A 17,770-nucleotide genomic window follows, 5' to 3' on the forward strand; every position below is an offset into this window, starting at 1 on the left:
CGCAATCCAGACCTTAACCACTCACTGCGTGAAAAAGTTTTTCCTCATGCCACTACTGCTTCTCTTACCAAATACTTTAAATCTGTGCCCTCTCGATCTCGATTCTTTCACAAGTGGGAACAGTTTCTCTCTATCTACTCTGTCCAGACCCCTCATGATTTTGAATATCTCTTATCAAATCACCTCTCAACCTTCTCTTCTCCAAGGAAAACAGTCCTAACTTCTTCACTCTATCTTCATAATTAAAATTCCTCATCACTGGATTCATTCTCGTGAATCTTTTCTGTACTCACTCCAAAACTCTCACGTCTTATCTAAAGTGCTGTGCCCAGAACTGAAAGCAATACTCCAGCTGAGGCCCGAGATAGTGACAACATTTCAAATCTCCTTCTTTGGCTGTCAAGCACCTTTGCATGTTCTGATCTCATGAAAGACCTTATATTGTAGTTGAACTTTCTCACTGCCTGGTGCCTTGGGACTTTCTGTTAAAGGCACTATAAATACATTGTCAGATGCAATATATAAAAATGTATATATATCCAACTTGCTTTGTAGAACCTTTCCATTCTAATCCCAGCACCATCCTTTATTCAGGGAGCAGGTAGCTGGGATTTTTCCAGAGTCAATCTGATTCCAGCATTTTCTGTTTTTGGTTCAAATTTCCAGCAGTAATTTGTTTTTGTTCCTAAAATATTCTGCTCCATTCCTTTGGTCATTGTGAACTTTTTTTAAGCTTTCCTGGAGACTTTGTGGTATTCCAGCTGCGTTAATGTGAATTTATCTGTCTGTGTTTCTACCGAGCAGTTACTCTTCCATTCGCCCAGCATATTACCACAGTACAAATATATTCTTGGCTGTGTAAACACTGGAGAGGAGTTGGAATCTCAAATTGTTTCAAAAACATGGACTGGATTATGAACCGACAGGCATTATTCTGTTTTCACCTGACTTGATTATATAATTATATTCACTCTGAGTTTATTCTATTTACACGCAAGTTTTAGTTTCAAAGAATTTTTGAGCGGGTTCAGGTTATGTGCTGCGCTCGGTTTCGCGTTCTTTAGGCCGTAATTGTTAACTGCTCCAGCTCCTCGATCCAAATCTCCAGGATTTCAGTGATGTCCTTCTCTTCCCCAGTTCATACACCCATCCCACTGTACAACAGAGCCTGTGATGTGTCTTGCTTTATGCCCAGGGGGCATGACTGCTCATTGCACTAGCGTCTCTTTATATATGTGTGTGTATATATATATATATATATAGAACGGTCTCCTTTCATGCTGCAGAAGTTGAAGCGAAAAGGTACTTGCAACTCTCCCCCAAATTTTATCTGTCTCCTATTGTCAGCCACTTTGCAGGCTGATCAGCCCAGAAGGACTTTTCCTCAACCCACCTCCTTCTCCCAGCTGCTCGGTACTAGGGAGGGACGCACAGCAACAGGGAAGGCTGCTCCCAACTGATGTGGATGTGACAGACAAACACAGGTGGACATCGCTTGTCAGGAGTCAAGCGTGGCCACAGCAACTGGCCAGCTGCCACTGAAACTTACTCTTCAGCTCTGCACACACACTCACGCCCTGAGCATACAACGAACTTAAATGAGACACTGCCAGAGGCTGCTCTGGGGATTTTATTTTCGGCTCCTTGCGCACCCAGCAAAAGGGGAAATCAGCAATCTGTGTCGCCCATGGACAAATCGGCAGGATAATGGGAGAGATTTAACAGCATTCCGCCAAGGCTCTGGGGAAACCTGTAAGTATTTTTTTTATATTTCGCTCCCTCCTCCCTTGGCATTTCTCGTCTTGAATATGATGGGTCGCTCCTTTCTTTCTGGTTAGCTAGAGACCTGTGTGAGTTACAGAGGGATGTAACACATGCTCCTACTCTATGCACTAAACGCTGCCCGAAAAACAAATCACTGACCCTTTCGCTCGACTAATATTTATGGGAATTTTAAAGTGTCTAATGTCTATGGCAGTTTGGATTAAATAGACGGCAATAATATTGCGAAAGGTTGAAAAAAGAGTTAAAACTGTTTGAAACATAAGCAAAATAAAGTTTTGTTTATAATGTTTCAAGTAAGTTTTAGCTACTGCGCAGAAACAGATTGGAAAGAAATGACTCAGATTAACTCTTTAACAACACTGGTGCAGAACGGGCAGGGCAATTCCTATAAAAGATGGAGTGAAAACGAACACTATTTCTGAAAATAGCAAAACACTGCGGATGCTGGAAATCTAAAAGAAAATCAGAAAGTTCTGGGAAACGCTCAGTAGGTCTTGCAACATCTGTTTCTCTCTCCGCAGAGGCTGCCTAATCTCCCTGCTCTTTTTGTGAACAGCCTCTTTAGCATAATGCTGAAACGCAAATATTGGGCTAAAATACAGCCGCTGTTATTTATAACCATAGTAACAGAACGGTGTGACAGTACTTATGTAACCTTTAATTGCAGAGTTTTTTTTAATGTAACATTGCAGGGCAGGGCTTCTACTGATGTCAGTGCTCAATCCAAGTTCCTGACCCATTCTAGGAATAACTATTCCCAATCACATTTGGATAAATGGAGAGTTTACAAACATGTGTACCAACATACGAATGTGGAGCAAGGCCACTTGGCCCCTCGAGTCTGCTCTGCAATTCAACAAGATCATGGGTGATCTGATTGTAACCTCAACTACACTTTCCCACCTACCCCCAATAACCTTTCACCCCCTTGCTTATCAAGAAACTATCTACCTCTGCCTTAAAAATATTCAAAGACTTTGCTTCCACTGCCTTTTGAGGAAGAGAGTTCCAAAGACTCACGACCCCATCAGAAAAAACAAATTCTCCTCGTCGCTGTGTTACATGGGTGATCCCATATTTTTAAACAGTGACCCCCAGTTCTAGATTCTTCCACAAGAGGAAACATCCTTTCACACCCATCCTGTCAAGACCCCTCAGAATCTTATATACTTCAATCAAGTCACCTCTTACTCTTCTAAACCGCAGCAGATACAAGCCTAGCCTGTCCATAAGACAACCCGCCCATTCCAGGTATTAGTCCAGAAACCTTCTCTGAGCTACTTCCAATGCATTTACATCCTTCCTTAAATAAGGCAACTAATACTGTACACAGTACTCCAGATCTGGTTTCACCAATTCCCTGTATAACTGAAGCAAATCTCCCTATTTTTGTATTCAATTCCCCTTGCAATAAATGATAACATTCCATTAGCTTTCCTAATTACCTGTTGTACCTGCACACTAACCTTTTGCAATTCATGCACTAGGACACCCAGATCCCTCTGCAATCTCTCACTATTTAGATAGAAACATAGAAAATAGGAGCAGGAGTAGGCCATTCGGCCCTTCAAGCCTGCTCCGCCATTCATTATGATCATGGCTGATTATCCAACTCAGTAACCTGTTCCCGCTTTCGCCCCATATCCTTTGATTCTTTAAACCCAAGAGCTATATCTAACTCCTTTTTAAAAACATACAATGTTTTGGCCTCAACTGCTTTCTGTGTTAGTGAATTCCACAGGCTCACCACTCTCTGGGTGAAGAAATTTCACCTCATCTCAGTCCTGAAAGGTTTACCCCATATCTTTAGACTATGACCCCTGGTTCTGGACTCATCCACCATCGGGAACATCCTTCCTGCATCTACCCTGTCAAGTCCTGTTAGAATTTTATAGGTTTCTATGAGATCCCCCCTCACTCTTCTGAACTCCAGTGAATATAATCCTAACCGACTCAATCTCTCCTCATATGTCAGTCCCACCATCCCAGGAATCAGTCTGGTAAACCTTCACTGCACTCCCTCTATAGCAAGAACATCCTTCCTCAGATAAGGAGACCAAAACTGCACACAATATTCCAGGTGTGGCCTCACCAAGGCCCTGTATAATTGCAGCAAAACATCCCTGCTCCTGTGCTCGAATCCTCTCGCTATGAAGGCCAACATACCATTTGCCTTTTTTACTGCCTGTTGCACCTGCATGCTTACCTTCAGTGACTGGTGTACGAGAACACTCAGGTCTCACTGCATATTCCCCTCTCTCAGTTTATAGCCGTTCAGATAATAATCTGCCATCCTGTTTTTGCTACCAAAGTGGATAACCTCACATTTATCCACATTCCACTGCATCTGCCATGCATTAGCCCGCTCACTCAACTTGTCCAAATCACCCTGAAGTCTCTCTGCATCCTCCTCACAACTCACCCTCCCACCCAGTTTTGTGTCATCTGCAAATTTGGAGATATTACGTTTAGTTCCCTCATCTAAATCATTAATATATATTGTGAATAGCTGGGGTCCTAGCACAGATCCCTCCGGTACCCACTAGTCACTGCCTGCCATTCAGAAAAAGACCCATTTATTCCTACTCTCTGTTTCCTGTCAGCCAACCAATTTTCTATCCATCACAATACATTACCCCCAATCCCATGCGCTTTAATTTTACACGCTAATCTCTTATGTGGGACTTTGTCGAAAGCCTTCTGAAAGTTCAAATAAACCACATCCACCAGCTGCCCCTCATCAACTCTACCAGTTACATCCTCAAAGAATTCTAGTAGATTTGTCAAGCATGATTTCCCTTTCGTAAATCCATGCTGACTCTGCCTGATTCTAACATTGTTCTCTAAGTGCTCTGCTATAAAATCTTTGAAAATGGACTCTAGAATTTTCCCCACTATCGACATCAGGCTGACTGGTCTATAATTCCCTGCTTTCTCTCTACCTCCCTTTTTAAATAGTGGGGTTACATTAGCTACCCTCCAATCTGCAGGAACTGTTCCAGAGTCTATAGAATCTTGGAAGATGACCACCAATGCATCCACTATTTCTAGGGCCACTTCCTTAAGTACTCTGGGATGCATACCATCAGGCCCTGGTAATTTATCGGCCTTTAATCCCATCAATTTCCCAAACACCATTTCTCAACTAATACTGATTTAGTTCAGTTCCTCTCTCTCACTAAACCCTGTATTCCCCAACATTTCTGGTATGATATTTGTGTCTTCCTTTGTGAAGACAGAACCAAAGTATGCATTTAGTTGGTCAGCCATTTCTTTATTCCCCATAATAAATTCCCCTGTTTCTGACTGTAAGGGACCTACATTTGTCTTCACCAATCTTTTTCTCTTCACATACCTATAGAAACTTTTACAGTCAGTTTTTATGTTCCCCGCAAGCTTGCTCTCGTACTCTATTTTCCCCTTCTTAATCAATCCCTTGTTCCTCCTTTGCTGAATTCTAAACTGCTCCCAATCCTCAGGTCTGTTGTTTTTCCTGGCAAATTTATATGCCTCTTCCTTGGATCGAATGCTATCTCTAATTTTCCTTGTAAGCCATGATTTGGCTACCTTTCCCGTTTTATTTTTGCGCCAGACAGGGATAAACAATTGTTGCAGTTCATCCATGTGCTCTTTAAATGTTTGCCATTGCCTTTCCACCATCATCCCTTTAAGTAACGTTTCCCAATCCGTCATGGCCAACACGCGCCTCATACCTTCGTAGTTTCTTTTATTAAGATTCAGGACCCTAGTCTCAGAATCAACTACGTCAGTCTCCATCTTGATGAAGAATTCTGTCATATTATGGTCACTCGTCCCCAAGGGGTCTCGCACTACTAGATTGTCAATTATTCCTCTCTCATTACACAATACCCAGTCTAGGATGACCTGTTCTCTAGTTGGTTCTTCAACGTATTGGTCCAGAAAACCATCCCGTATACACTCCAAGAATTCCTCCTCTGCGGGATTGTGACTAATTTGATTTGCCCAAACTATATGCAGATTAAATTCACCCATAATTACAGATAATATGCTTCTTTTTTATTCTTCCTGCCAAAATAACAATTTCACATTTTCCCACATTATACTCCATTTGCCAGATCTTTGCCCATTCACTTAACCTATATCTATATCACTGATACCGCCTCAATGCAGCCCAGTCTCTGCCATTCATGGATGAGCTGGACGAACAGCCAACAAAATCAAAACTCAGTGATGCCATTGATTCTCTAGCCAGTGGAAAAGCCCCTGGAAAGGACGGCATTACCCCTGAAATAATCAAGAATGCCAAGCCTGCTATACTCTCAGCACTCCATGAACTGCTTTGCCTGTGCTGGGACGAGGGAGCAGTACCACAGGACATGTGCGATGCCAATATCATCACCCTCTATAAGAACAAGGGTGACAGCGGTGACTGCAACAACTACCGTGGAATCTCCCTGCTCAGCATAGTGGGGAAAGTCTTCGCTTGAGTCGTTTTAAACAGACTCCAGAAGCTGGCTGAGCGTGTCTACCCTGAGGCACAGTGCAGCTTTCGAGCAGAGAGATCCATCATTGACATGCTGTTCTCCCTTTGCCAGCTACAGGAGAAATACCACGAACAACAGATGCCCCTCTATGTTGCTTTCATAGATCTCACCAAAGCCTTTGACCTTGTCAGCAGACGTGGTCTCTTCAGACTACTAGCAAAGATTGGATGTCCACCAAAGCTACTAAGTATCATCACCTCATTCCATGACAATATGAAAGGCACAATTCAGCATAGCGGTGCCTCATCAGACCCCTTTCCTATCCTGAGTGGCGTGAAACAGGGCTGTGTTCTCGCACCTACACTGTTTGGGATCTTTCTCCCTGCTGCTGTCATATGCGGTTAAGTCTTCAGAAGAAGGAATTTTCCTCCACACAAGATCAGGTGGCAGGTTGTTCAACCTTGCTCATCTAAAAGTGAAGACCAAAGTACGGAAAGTCCTCATCAGGGAACTTCTCTTTGCTGACGATGCTGCATTAACATCCCACACAGAAGAGTGTCTGCAGAGATTCATCAACAGGATTGCGGCTGCCTCAACGAATTTGGCCTAACCATCAGCCTCAAGAAAATGAATATCATGGGACAGGACGTCAGAAATGCTCCATCCATCAATATCGGCGACCACGCTCTGGAAGTGGTTCAAGAGTTCACCCACCTAGGCTCAACTATCACCAGTAACCTGTCTCTCGATGCAGAAATCAACAAGCGCATGGGAAAGGCTTTCACTGCTATGTCCAGACTGGCCAAGAGAGTGTGGGAAAATGGCACACTGATACGGAACACAAAAGTCCGAGTGTTTCAAGCCTGTGTCCTCAGTACCTTGCTCTACGGCAGCGAGGCCTGAACAACGTATGTCAGTCAAGAGCGATGTCTCTACTCATTCCATCTTCGCTGCCTCCGGAGAATCCTTGGCATCAGGTGGCAGGACCGTATCTCCAACACTGAAGTCATCGAGGTGGCCAACATCCCCAGCATATACACCCTACTGAGCCAGCAGCGCTTGAGATGGCTTGGCCATGTGAGCCGCATAGAAGATTGGAGGATCTCCAAGGACATATTGTACAGCGAGCTCGTCACTGGTATCAGACCCACCGGCCGTCCATGTCTCTGCTTTAAAGACGTCTGCAAACGCGACATGAAGTCCTGTGACATTGATCACAAGTCGTGGGAGTCAGTTGCCAGTGATCTCCAGAGCTGGTGGGCAGCCATAAAGGCGAGGCTGAAGAGTGGCGAGTCGAAGAGACTTAGCAGTTGGCAGGAAAAAAGGCAGAAGTGCAAGGCGAGAGCCAACTGTGTAACAGCCCCGACAACCAATTTTATCTGCAGCGCCTGTGGAAGAGTCTGTCACTCTAGAATTGGCCTTTATAGCCACTCCAGGCGTTGCTCCACAAACCACTGACCACCTCTAGGCGCTTACCCATTGTCTCTCGAGACAAGGAGGCCAAAGAAGAAGAAGATATCCCTTTGTAGCCTCCTTATGTCCTCTGCACAACTTACTTTCCTACCTATCTTTGTGTCATCAGCAAATTAAGCAGGTTTTAAGCAAATGAAGGGCAGGTGATTGGGTGGAGTTGGTGGGAACAGGAACAAAAGGGAAGGTGTGTGATAGGGTAGAGGGCAGGAGAGATTAAATTACAAAACTGTCCTGGGACAAAGGCAAAGAGTGTGTTCATGCTTGTGGTGAAAGACAAAGCATCAGTCCAGAGAGAGTGTTATTAGCAGAAAAATAAGCAGCTTTGTCTGCATGAAAAACAAGCACATGGTTAAAAAATAAAATAACATTTAAAAATATTTTAAAAAAGGCCAATCATGCTCTGAAGTTATTGAACTCAAAATTCCCCTGGCCTTCACTTGCTTAAAACCTAATTCTTTTCTAACCTTTGCCAGTTCTGATGAAGGGTCACAGACCTGAAACGTTAACTCTGCTTCTGTTTCCACGGATGCTGCCAGACCTGCTGAGTATTTCCAGCACTTCCTGTTTTTATTTCAGATTTCCAGCATCTGCAGTATTTTGTTTTATTTTATTAAGAGATTTGGAAGGTTGTGATCCTACTTATATATGATGTTATTATCCCAGATAAGTTGTAGTTGACTTGTTGATGCCTTCTGAGCACTGAACTTATTTATTATGACCATCCAGCTGTACGCTGCATCACAATAACATCACCTTTCCCTCCCTCCCTTCAAGCATCTTTATATTCAGAAACTAGTGTTTCTGGTACAATACTCTCCCCCTGGATCCAACTTTTCGTGGGGCAGAGGGTGCAAGTTGAGACATTGAGACTATTGGCCTTTCACTGGGGACCTGACAGTGGAAAGAGACAGTTAAAAGGGGGCTTTTAAGGGGTCTTGGGTCTTTGCTTGAGCACCGCCCACTTTCAAGGAGAGAAATATAGAAGTATCTACTGACCCTTCCTCTTCCTCTTCCTCTTCTTCCTCTTTCTTTTCTGTGCCAAGCAGCACATGATGTAACCAATTTCCTCCATTGCTTATACATGCGACAGAATATGTTGTGGGTTGTTTCTATAACAAAGACCCTTTTTCGGTGGCCAGCTGGTAAGTCTGACTTACCACCCTTTACCAGGAGAACTGGCTAGATGTACTGGGAGGATTGTCACACCACTCACCTCAAGCGTGAGTACCTTGCAGGATGTCAACCTAGTATTCAGAGATCGGAACTCTTATCTCCATATGTATTGACTCTTAGCTGGGGAAAAATCTGAACTAACAAGGTCTGTGAGTTGGGATAACCTCAAGTATACCTCTTGGAAGTGGTTCTCAAACTGGGGTCCATAGAGACTTTCCAGGGGGTGCATGAAATAACATGAACTGCGAGCTGGGAGGCAGGAGCAGAGCATGGCCGCCACATGTGCAGTGCTGAGTGGGCTATTTCACCTAGGAGGGGCGTGCGCAAGAATAGACAGACTGCAGTGAGAAGTAGGCACACCCACCTCACTGATATCTGTAGGTAAAAACCTGCTTTCTTAAAAGCATTACTAAAACACTCTTTACATGCAGCACTCTCACATTATGAGTATTATACAGTATTATAATTTAGATGGGGGTTCCATGATTACTAATCCATTTGAAAAGGAATCCTTCAACCAAAAACATTTGAGAACTAATGCTGTAGGGAATCAGAAACGTAAACATAACAAGAACGGATTCAACATGTGCTTGAAGCAAAAGATTCAAGGCTACAGGGAGAGAGCTGAACCATGGGATTAGTTTTAGATTTCTCAAGCAAACAGCCCCGAATGGGCCGAATGGTCTCCTCCTCTGTTGTAAGCTTCGATGGTTCGAAGATTGCCAGGGCTTAGGTACATCCCAAACTATCGGCATGTCAGGTACACAGATACCCACTGCAAAACTGCCAAGGAGCCGAACATTTAACTATCACTAGACTACCAGGGGGTCAGATATATAACCATGGCAAGACCACTAGGTACTAGATACATAACCCTCATTAATCTGCCAAGGATTACACACAAACTCACAACTAGACTGCCAGAGAAGCAGACATACATAGCCACCATCAAGTGGGCAGACACATACTTGCTAGAAGACTGCTGGGATTAGGTGCATACTTGGCTTGCAGGGAGAGCAGATAAATGGCAAATTAAATTTAATGTAGTGATGTGTGATATGGTTCATTTTGGTAGCAGGAATAAGGAGGCCACTTATTCCTAAGAAAGTAAATGGGGTAGAGGAGAAACAAGATCTGGAAATATGATACATTGATCACTAAAAGTAGCAACACAAGTTGATAAGGTCATGCAGAGTGCAAATAAAGTACTGGGTTCATTTCTAGAGGACAAGAAAACAGAAACGAGAGGTAATATTGAATTTGTATTGAAACTTAGACCACATATTGAAGTCGTGGAGAAAAGATTTACAAGGATGTTATCGGAATTGAGAGGATGCAAATATCAGGAAAGATTGCGATTTGGGCTCTTTTCTCTGAAAAAGAGAAGATTAAGAGGAGACCTGATACAGGTCTTGAAAATGAAGGATTCTGAAGGGTTAATGTGGAGAAACTTTTCACTCATGGATGAATTCAGAACAAGTCATATTTCCGATGGCCACCAACAGATCAAACACATAAATTAGGAATATCCTGGGTAATTTTTCATGGATACTTTAGGCACTAAAGAGCCTTCAAGATGGCCAAGATGAGGCCTTCGGCTGAAACATCGGTTTAGCACACATTTAGTGCAAGATGCCATCGTGGTAAAGGAGTTGAAGCTTGCACTAGGAACGACTGCTTGAAGGATCATTAAGCAGCTGATTGCCACTTAAATTGCCTGCTAGCGTATGTTAATTCAGCTGCACAGCATTCTGGTGGCTAGCGCCCTCTCCTAACAATGAGCAGCTGATTGGGAGTAAACTAGTCATTGCAGAGGATTTCGAGCACTACTCATTCTTACTGTCCACTTGATGCTGGAGGTTTGAAGAGGACTGTTGAAACATATCTGGAAACATTCTGGGACACTTTGTCAAGATATCACCAACACTGTATCAACATTGATTCTGGAAATTTTCTGACGACTTTATCTAAAGAGAGTGAGTGCTGTTCTCTTGTATCCTATTGAACACCTACAGCAGTTCACATATCCTTGAAAATTGTGTCTAATCAGCACCTGTGTGCCAAACCTGTAGGTTTCTGGTTTAACTTCTCCAGGCAAGTTCAAAGTATGGTAATCAGCAATTAGCTCAAATGGCTTGCTAAACCCAGACTTTCATACAGGCGTGTCTTCTGAGCACAGCATCCATTTAGTGCCTGTTTCCACCCTTTCACCAAAATAACCCCTGGTCTCTTTAGACAGAGTGATGAGAATGTGAAATTTGCTGCCACATGGAGTAATTGAAGGAGATAGTATTGATACATTTTAAAGGCAGATTTTGTGCATAAATGAGGGAGTGAGAAATAGAGGGATACGAAGCAGTTATGTGAAGAGGTAATCAGAGTGGCAGGGAGACTAGTGTGAAGTGTAAAGTCTGTCATAGATCAGCTGGGTCAAAGAACCTGCTTGTGCTGTGAATGAGATGAACGTCCAGTTCATTGTTTTTTTATGATTTTGGATGAGGGAAGAGTGTTGACCAGGAGTAGTGCCATGGGACCTTTAACGTCTTGCTGAACTGCTAGAACAACCAGACAGGGCTTCAGTTCAACAGCACATCCAGTGGGTAGCATCTGTGACAATGCAGCATATCCTCAGTACCGCCCATAAATTCGCATATCGCGCTGCTTGCGAGTGCCACTCCCCACTGGGAGCACCAGAACGCAGAAATCCTGAATACAGCTTGACCCCTCACATCTGACAGTGCTACCAACTGGGCCAAGGTGACATCTGAGTAATGCAAGGAGCTTTGCTTCTGGGTCATGATGTGACTGTGTTAGGTGTGGGTGGCACTGACACCAGGTATCAAGAGTAGAAACACTGAGCATGGAAAATTAAGTGGCAATTTAATTTCTGTTTGTGGGCCTTAGTTGTGCACAAATTGGCTGTCACATTCTATAAAGCAACAGTGTTTACACTTCGGAAGTAACCTGCTGGGTGTAAAGCACTTTGGGGTGCCCTGAGGATGTGAGAGGTGCTATATAAATGTAAATTAAGTCTCTCTTTTGAACCCTAGCATTTTCTCCGATTGCATCTCGGCCTCACTGATTTTCCTTTCCTTATGCTTCTGCCTTTGACCTATCCTCTTTCTCCACTTGCTTCTCATTAGCTTCTCCTACACATTGTATCTCTGATGCTTCTTGGGCATCTTCTCAAGTTACTGATCCCCTTGCTGTTTCCTTTGTGCTTCTGATTAAAGGCCTGCTACCGGACCCGAACCCGACGGGACCCGATGACATGCGTCGGGTTCGGGTCGGGCCGCTCTTCCAGGTCAGGCCTTTGGGCTCGGGTCGGGTCGGGTCGGATCGGGTCCAAGTCGGGCCAGGTCTGGGTCGGACACACACAGCAAGGTAAGTGTTAAAAGTTAAAAACTTACCTGAGCTGTGAGTCCGGGAAGTCAAGCAGGGAAACTCTGAGTCTGTGCAGTGAGCGTGTGAGCGTCTCTATGACACTCATGCTGCAGCTTCCGGCAGATTGGGAGTCGGAAGGTAAGTGAAGGGAACATTGCGGCGGTCGGGTCGGGCTCAGGTTGGGTCGGGGCAGGTTGCGCTCGGGTCGGGTCATGCTCCGGGGGAAATGGAGGGACACGGGCCGGGTCGGGCTCGGGTCCGATGTGGTTCCGTTGGGTTCGGGTCGGGGGGATTTTTTGGTGACTCGAGCAGACCTTTACTTCTGATGGATCTTGTCCATCCCTTCATGCTCCTTAAGCTACATCCTGCTCTGCATCTAACCTGATGCATCTCTGATTCAGTATTAGATTAGAGATACAGCACTGAAACAGGCCCTTCGGCCCACCGAGTCTGTGCCGACCATCAACCACCCATTTATACTAATCCTACACTAATCCCATATTCCTACCAAACATCCCCACCTGTCCCTATATTTCCCTACCACCTACCTATACTAGTGTCAATTTATAATGGCCAATTTACCTACCAACCTGCAAGTCTTTTGGCTTGTGGGAGGAAACCGGAGCACCCGGAGAAAACCCACATCTTCATTCAAGGCATCCACATCTTCATTCTATTATTTTGTGTCTCATTAAATATTGCTGCCTCACAATGAAAACGTAAGCGGTACTATTGCAAGGGAGCAATATTTAACATTGTCTCAACTTCTCTTACATTTGAAACTAATATTGAAACAGTGAATACGTCAGTTTGGAAGCTCGAGAGGGGCTGGGTTAGTTGCAAATTCTCATTCTCTCTCTCTCTTGTTATTTCTCTCACAGGCTACTATTTATCACTGGGTAACAATTATGAACAAGAACTATGTCTGAGTTTTTTTTTTATGTTTTCCAAAGCCTAGGCTCACTGAGAGTATTTGTAGTGCCACCATCCCTGCCCTAACCAGGATCAGCTAACACCTCAGACCAGGGATGAACCCTGAGATGTTCCTGGTCTGGTTATACTGCTTCAGCTATTGTGACAGTCAACTCAGCTTTTAATGATGATGTTATGGCTCCCTTTCAGACTGCACGGAAAGGTTGCAGCTGTGCTTACAGCTCCAACAGTTTTGTACGAGAGAGGTGATATGTGCTGTGCCATATGTCATCACTACCTGCTGCTGTGGTGTGTCACTCAGACATATTGTCCCCTTCACAATGCAGCTATCCAGTAGCACAGCTCAACAGGAAATGAGCTTTTAAAAACTGAACCCAAACAATAAACAAGCGAGTGAGCAGGGCTCAGCAAATCTTAGTGAGTGAATAGTGTTCTCCTTAGAGCAGAAAATGCTAAGGGAGATGTAATAGAAGTGTTCAAAATCAGGAAGGGTTTTGATAGAGTAAATAAGGAGAAACTGTTTCCACCAGCTGGCAGGCCAGTAAGCAGAGAACACAGATTTAAGATAATTAGCAGAAGAACTAGAGGCAAGATGAGAAGAAAGTTTTTTATGCAGAGAGCTGTTACGATTTGAAACACACTGCCTGAGATGGTGGTGGAAGCAGATTCAATAGGGGATTGGTTAAAGACTTAAACGGTAAACATTTGCAGGTCTACAGGAAAAGAGCAGGGGTATCGGCACTAATTGGATAGCTCTTTCAAAGAGCCAGCATCGGCATGGTGGGCCAAATGGCCTGCTGTTGACCTGTATCATTCTATGATTCTGTGTGTAATGTTCAACTGCCATAATACATTTGTAGTATGGCTAAGCAAGAAAGAAACAGGTTAGCTTGCTCTTATTAGAGCAAATTCCCCCACCTGCCTAATGAGCTTTATTTTTTATTCATTCTTGGGATATGAGAGTCGCTAGTAAGGCCTGCATTTATTGCCCTGAAGAAGGTAGTGGTGAGCCGCCTTCTTGAACCACTGCAGTTCATGCGATGTAGGTGCATCCGCAGTGCTTTCTTCTGTCGTGGTTTGATACAACCGAGTGGCTTGCTAGGCAGCTAAGAGTCAACCATATTGCTGGGTGGTCTGGAGTTACATGTAGACCAGACCAGGTAAAGAGTGCAAATTTCCTTCCCCAAAGGGAATTAGTGAACCAGGTGAGTTTTAACAACAATCATTTCATGATCATTATTGAGACTCGCTTTTTATTCCAGATATATTAATTAATTGAATTCAAATTCTCCCAGCTGCCATGATGGAAATTGAATTCATATCTCCAGAGTATTAGTCTGTTCCGCTAGATTACTAGTCCGGTAATATTATCTCAATTCTACCATCCCTCACTGAGTGAAGTTTGATCCACAAGCCAGAATGGTCAGTTCGATCCCAGGTTGTTCCATAAATATGCTGATAATCTGCCTCATTTCTTTACACAGATCACCTCATGTTTCTCAGGGGAGCCAGCCGTTTCAGGTTTTGAGTCACCTGACCAAAAAGGACATACATTTTTTAGAGCTGCCTACTCTTGTGTTTGTCTTCTCTTTCGCTGTAGAAGAAAAAGCATCTTGTTCAAAGCTGCAAGGGTTTCAGGAGTTGACAATGTTTTAATCTGTTTAAAATAATAATTTTGGGGCAAGAACTTGAAGCCTTTTCACTTGGAGGATTTTTCTTCGTACCTGCTCCGAAATTTGGATGTTTTGGACATTTTTCTGACGCTGCCTAAGGGATGCCGGCCAAGACACCGATTTACCTGAAAACAACCAGCAACAAGAAAGGCAAGAAATTTAAGCTGAGGGACATTCTGTCCCCTGATATGATTAGCCCTCCTCTTGGAGACTTCCGACACACCATTCATATTGGCAAAGGAGGGGAGCATGATGTGTTTGGGGACATTTCATTTCTTCAAGGGAAGTATGACCTCTTGCCTGGAAATCAAGGCAAGGTAAAGCTGAGCCAGTATGGAGGGCACAATGAATTTTTACGGGCATACAGCACCCCGAATCCTACATTTTCCGAGACTCCCTCACCGGTGCTGAAGAATGCCATATCGCTTCCCAGCATTGGCGGGTCTCAAGCCCTCAACCTGCCTCTACTGACTGCCATGACCTTTGTCTCAAAGCAGGATTTCTCAGCCCCTCCCAAACCCCCTCGGATCCACCCAGCCACTGAGCAACACTTGCCAGACAAAGATGAGCAAAGGGGGAATGGAAACATTAGAAAAGAAGGAAAAGAAGTGAAAAAATGCCCAAAGGTATTACAGAATAGTGAACACAGCGTCAATCACTCGCATAATTTTATTGGGCAATCTATAGACTGTAAAAACGTGGAAGAAGATTCCATTCGCTGTCCCGCACTGTATGGAGTGACAAGAACAGCCAATTCATCGGAGGATTCTCTCTTCAACCTTACCGGTTCTCTTCTTTCACTTCAGCTGGATCTGGGACCTTCTATTTTGGATGATGTCCTCAACGTTATGGACAAAAAGCAACAGCTAGAGGTCAAGTAAAGGGCACATTCTCACCAAAGTCAACAACGGAGAGCTTGGACCTCTTTCACAGTACACTTGAACCACAGAACCTATATGTCTGCACATTGAGCTTGAAGAAGATATGTCAGCGTTGCCATCTGCTCCTTGGAAATGTGTGATGTGGCATCATCTGTCCTTCTCTTTTGACATTATTAGTGTTTCGACACTCTTATTTCCAACTGTAGCTCCAAGAAGCACAAAGGACTGGAGTGGTGGCTGCGACACAATTTCCCACTGCTGCATCTATGGCAAAGAACATCTTTCAATTTTTTTCCAGTTTTTCGACAGGGGAGCAGTCAGTTCATGTTTGTAAGTTGTAGCCGAGCCCGACTAAAAATTGTCAATGGCCGGGTCAAATTTCTAGAGCAGTGCAATCCTGTGCAATTGAACATGTGCTTGGTGGGTCAATGGTATCCTTCCCTCATCCAGGCGATTATATTAAACGCTTTATTTCCTCACAATTATTGTGGTAGTTGCAACAATCTCTTTGTTTTTGGTTAACTATTGCTTAAGTACTTTCCAAAGCAAATTTGTTTTTGTAAAACATATCGCTTAAATGTACACATGTTCCTTGAAACGAGTGCAACATCTGACACAGAATAAACTATGGGATATCGTGCAGTGTTGGTGCGTCACAGGAGTTATTTTCTAATGGCCCTTTATTGATGGTGTTCCTTCAGCCAGCAGTGACTGTGCCCACTGACTGTATAAAGCATTATTGTCGGGCTAGCTCCAGATCAAAATGCACAAATCACCATCTACCAGAGTGGCTGCCATTGTGTTGTTGCTGTCAATCATATGTTAATGAATATAGGAATCGATGTAGGCCATTCAGTTCCTCAATCCTGTTTCGCCATTCAATCAGATCATAGCTGATCTACATCTCAACTCCATTTACCTGCCATATGGCTTGATACCCTTACCCAACAAAGGTCTATTGATATTCATATTGAAAATTTCAATGGACATGTAATCCACAGCCTTTTCTGGAGCACCAGTTCTAGATTGCCACTACCCATCAGAGGGTTTAATTTCTCTGCATATACTCTATTGAATCCTTTTATCAGTAAGAATCCCCACCCCATGGCACAAGGCTTCATCCACCTGTTTGAAAGGCATTCAGGATAGAGGGGAGTCAGAGAACACACTGCCTGAACGAGTAAGGGTCAACGAGTAAAATCTCTTGTTTGCTGCTGCTCCATCCTTCCCCAATTTATACGGCTTTGTAACACAGGAGGCCATTTGGCCCATCATGCCTGTTCCAGCTCTCTTAAAAGAGTTCTCCACCTATTCTCAGACCTCTGCTCTTGCCCTTAAATGGTATTTGTAAAGATGGCAGGAGTTTCGCCTTTTAGAATCACCCAGTCACTCAATAGAGTGGACAGAGTGGCCTTTTCTTGTTCTGCACTTTCTTGCTCACTTCTAGTAGCTTTTAGCAGCAAGTTTATAATGAATCCAAAATGAGGTGGTGATTGTTTCATCATTGAAAATATTTAACCCTTGGGTCAGAAGCACTACAGGCATTCGTAATGAACAATGTTTTATAGTGAGCAACAGAAATTAGTATGATATTCTGCTTAATACTAGGTTGTCATTCTAAAAGTGCAGTATGAGATAGAACATCAGCTGACACAGTTAAGTTATACTGCCACTGCAGTTCATGCTGGTATCAGTAGCATGCATATATATTTACTGCTGCAATGTATAGTAGGAAAATGCCAAAGATGATATAAAATTAGAAGAAATTGCAAAGAAGCTTTGTGATAACAGCAGAGCTATTTTGTCTTTGATGAACTCCATTAAAGATTAGCAGAAATGAGATGAGAATACTTGTTAGCACCAACTAGAAGATTATTGTAAATATGACACAAATGTGAAATTCCAAATATAGTCCTCTTCACCTCTGCAAAAGATGATTTTTTCTTTCCCTCAGAAATTTACTTCCCTTGCCTCCTGAAGGCTTTGAGTCCTTGTTGGGATA

The 17,770-nt window shown here is 43.6% G+C and overlaps 1 protein-coding gene across 1 annotated transcript; it reads left to right on the forward strand.

Annotated features, from left to right (window-relative positions):
* Nucleotides 1–1,165: 1,165 nt before the first annotated feature.
* cdc42ep3 (CDC42 effector protein (Rho GTPase binding) 3) lies at nt 1,166–16,395 on the forward strand. Its single transcript, XM_068019489.1, has 2 exons — nt 1,166–1,752; nt 14,699–16,395. The coding sequence occupies exon 2, from the start codon at nt 14,989–14,991 to the stop codon at nt 15,766–15,768; it is 780 nt and encodes a 259-aa protein (XP_067875590.1). The 5' UTR covers nt 1,166–1,752; nt 14,699–14,988; the 3' UTR covers nt 15,769–16,395.
* Nucleotides 16,396–17,770: the final 1,375 nt, after the last annotated feature.

This window comes from Heterodontus francisci, chromosome 3 (assembly GCF_036365525.1).
Source record: "Heterodontus francisci isolate sHetFra1 chromosome 3, sHetFra1.hap1, whole genome shotgun sequence".
NCBI classification, from domain to species: domain Eukaryota; kingdom Metazoa; phylum Chordata; class Chondrichthyes; order Heterodontiformes; family Heterodontidae; genus Heterodontus; species Heterodontus francisci.

What these genes read in the sequence shown, in the direction of transcription:
- cdc42ep3 (XM_068019489.1), top strand. Translation starts at nt 14,989, where the DNA reads ATGCCGGCCAAGACACCGATTTACCTGAAAACAACCAGCAACAAGAAA.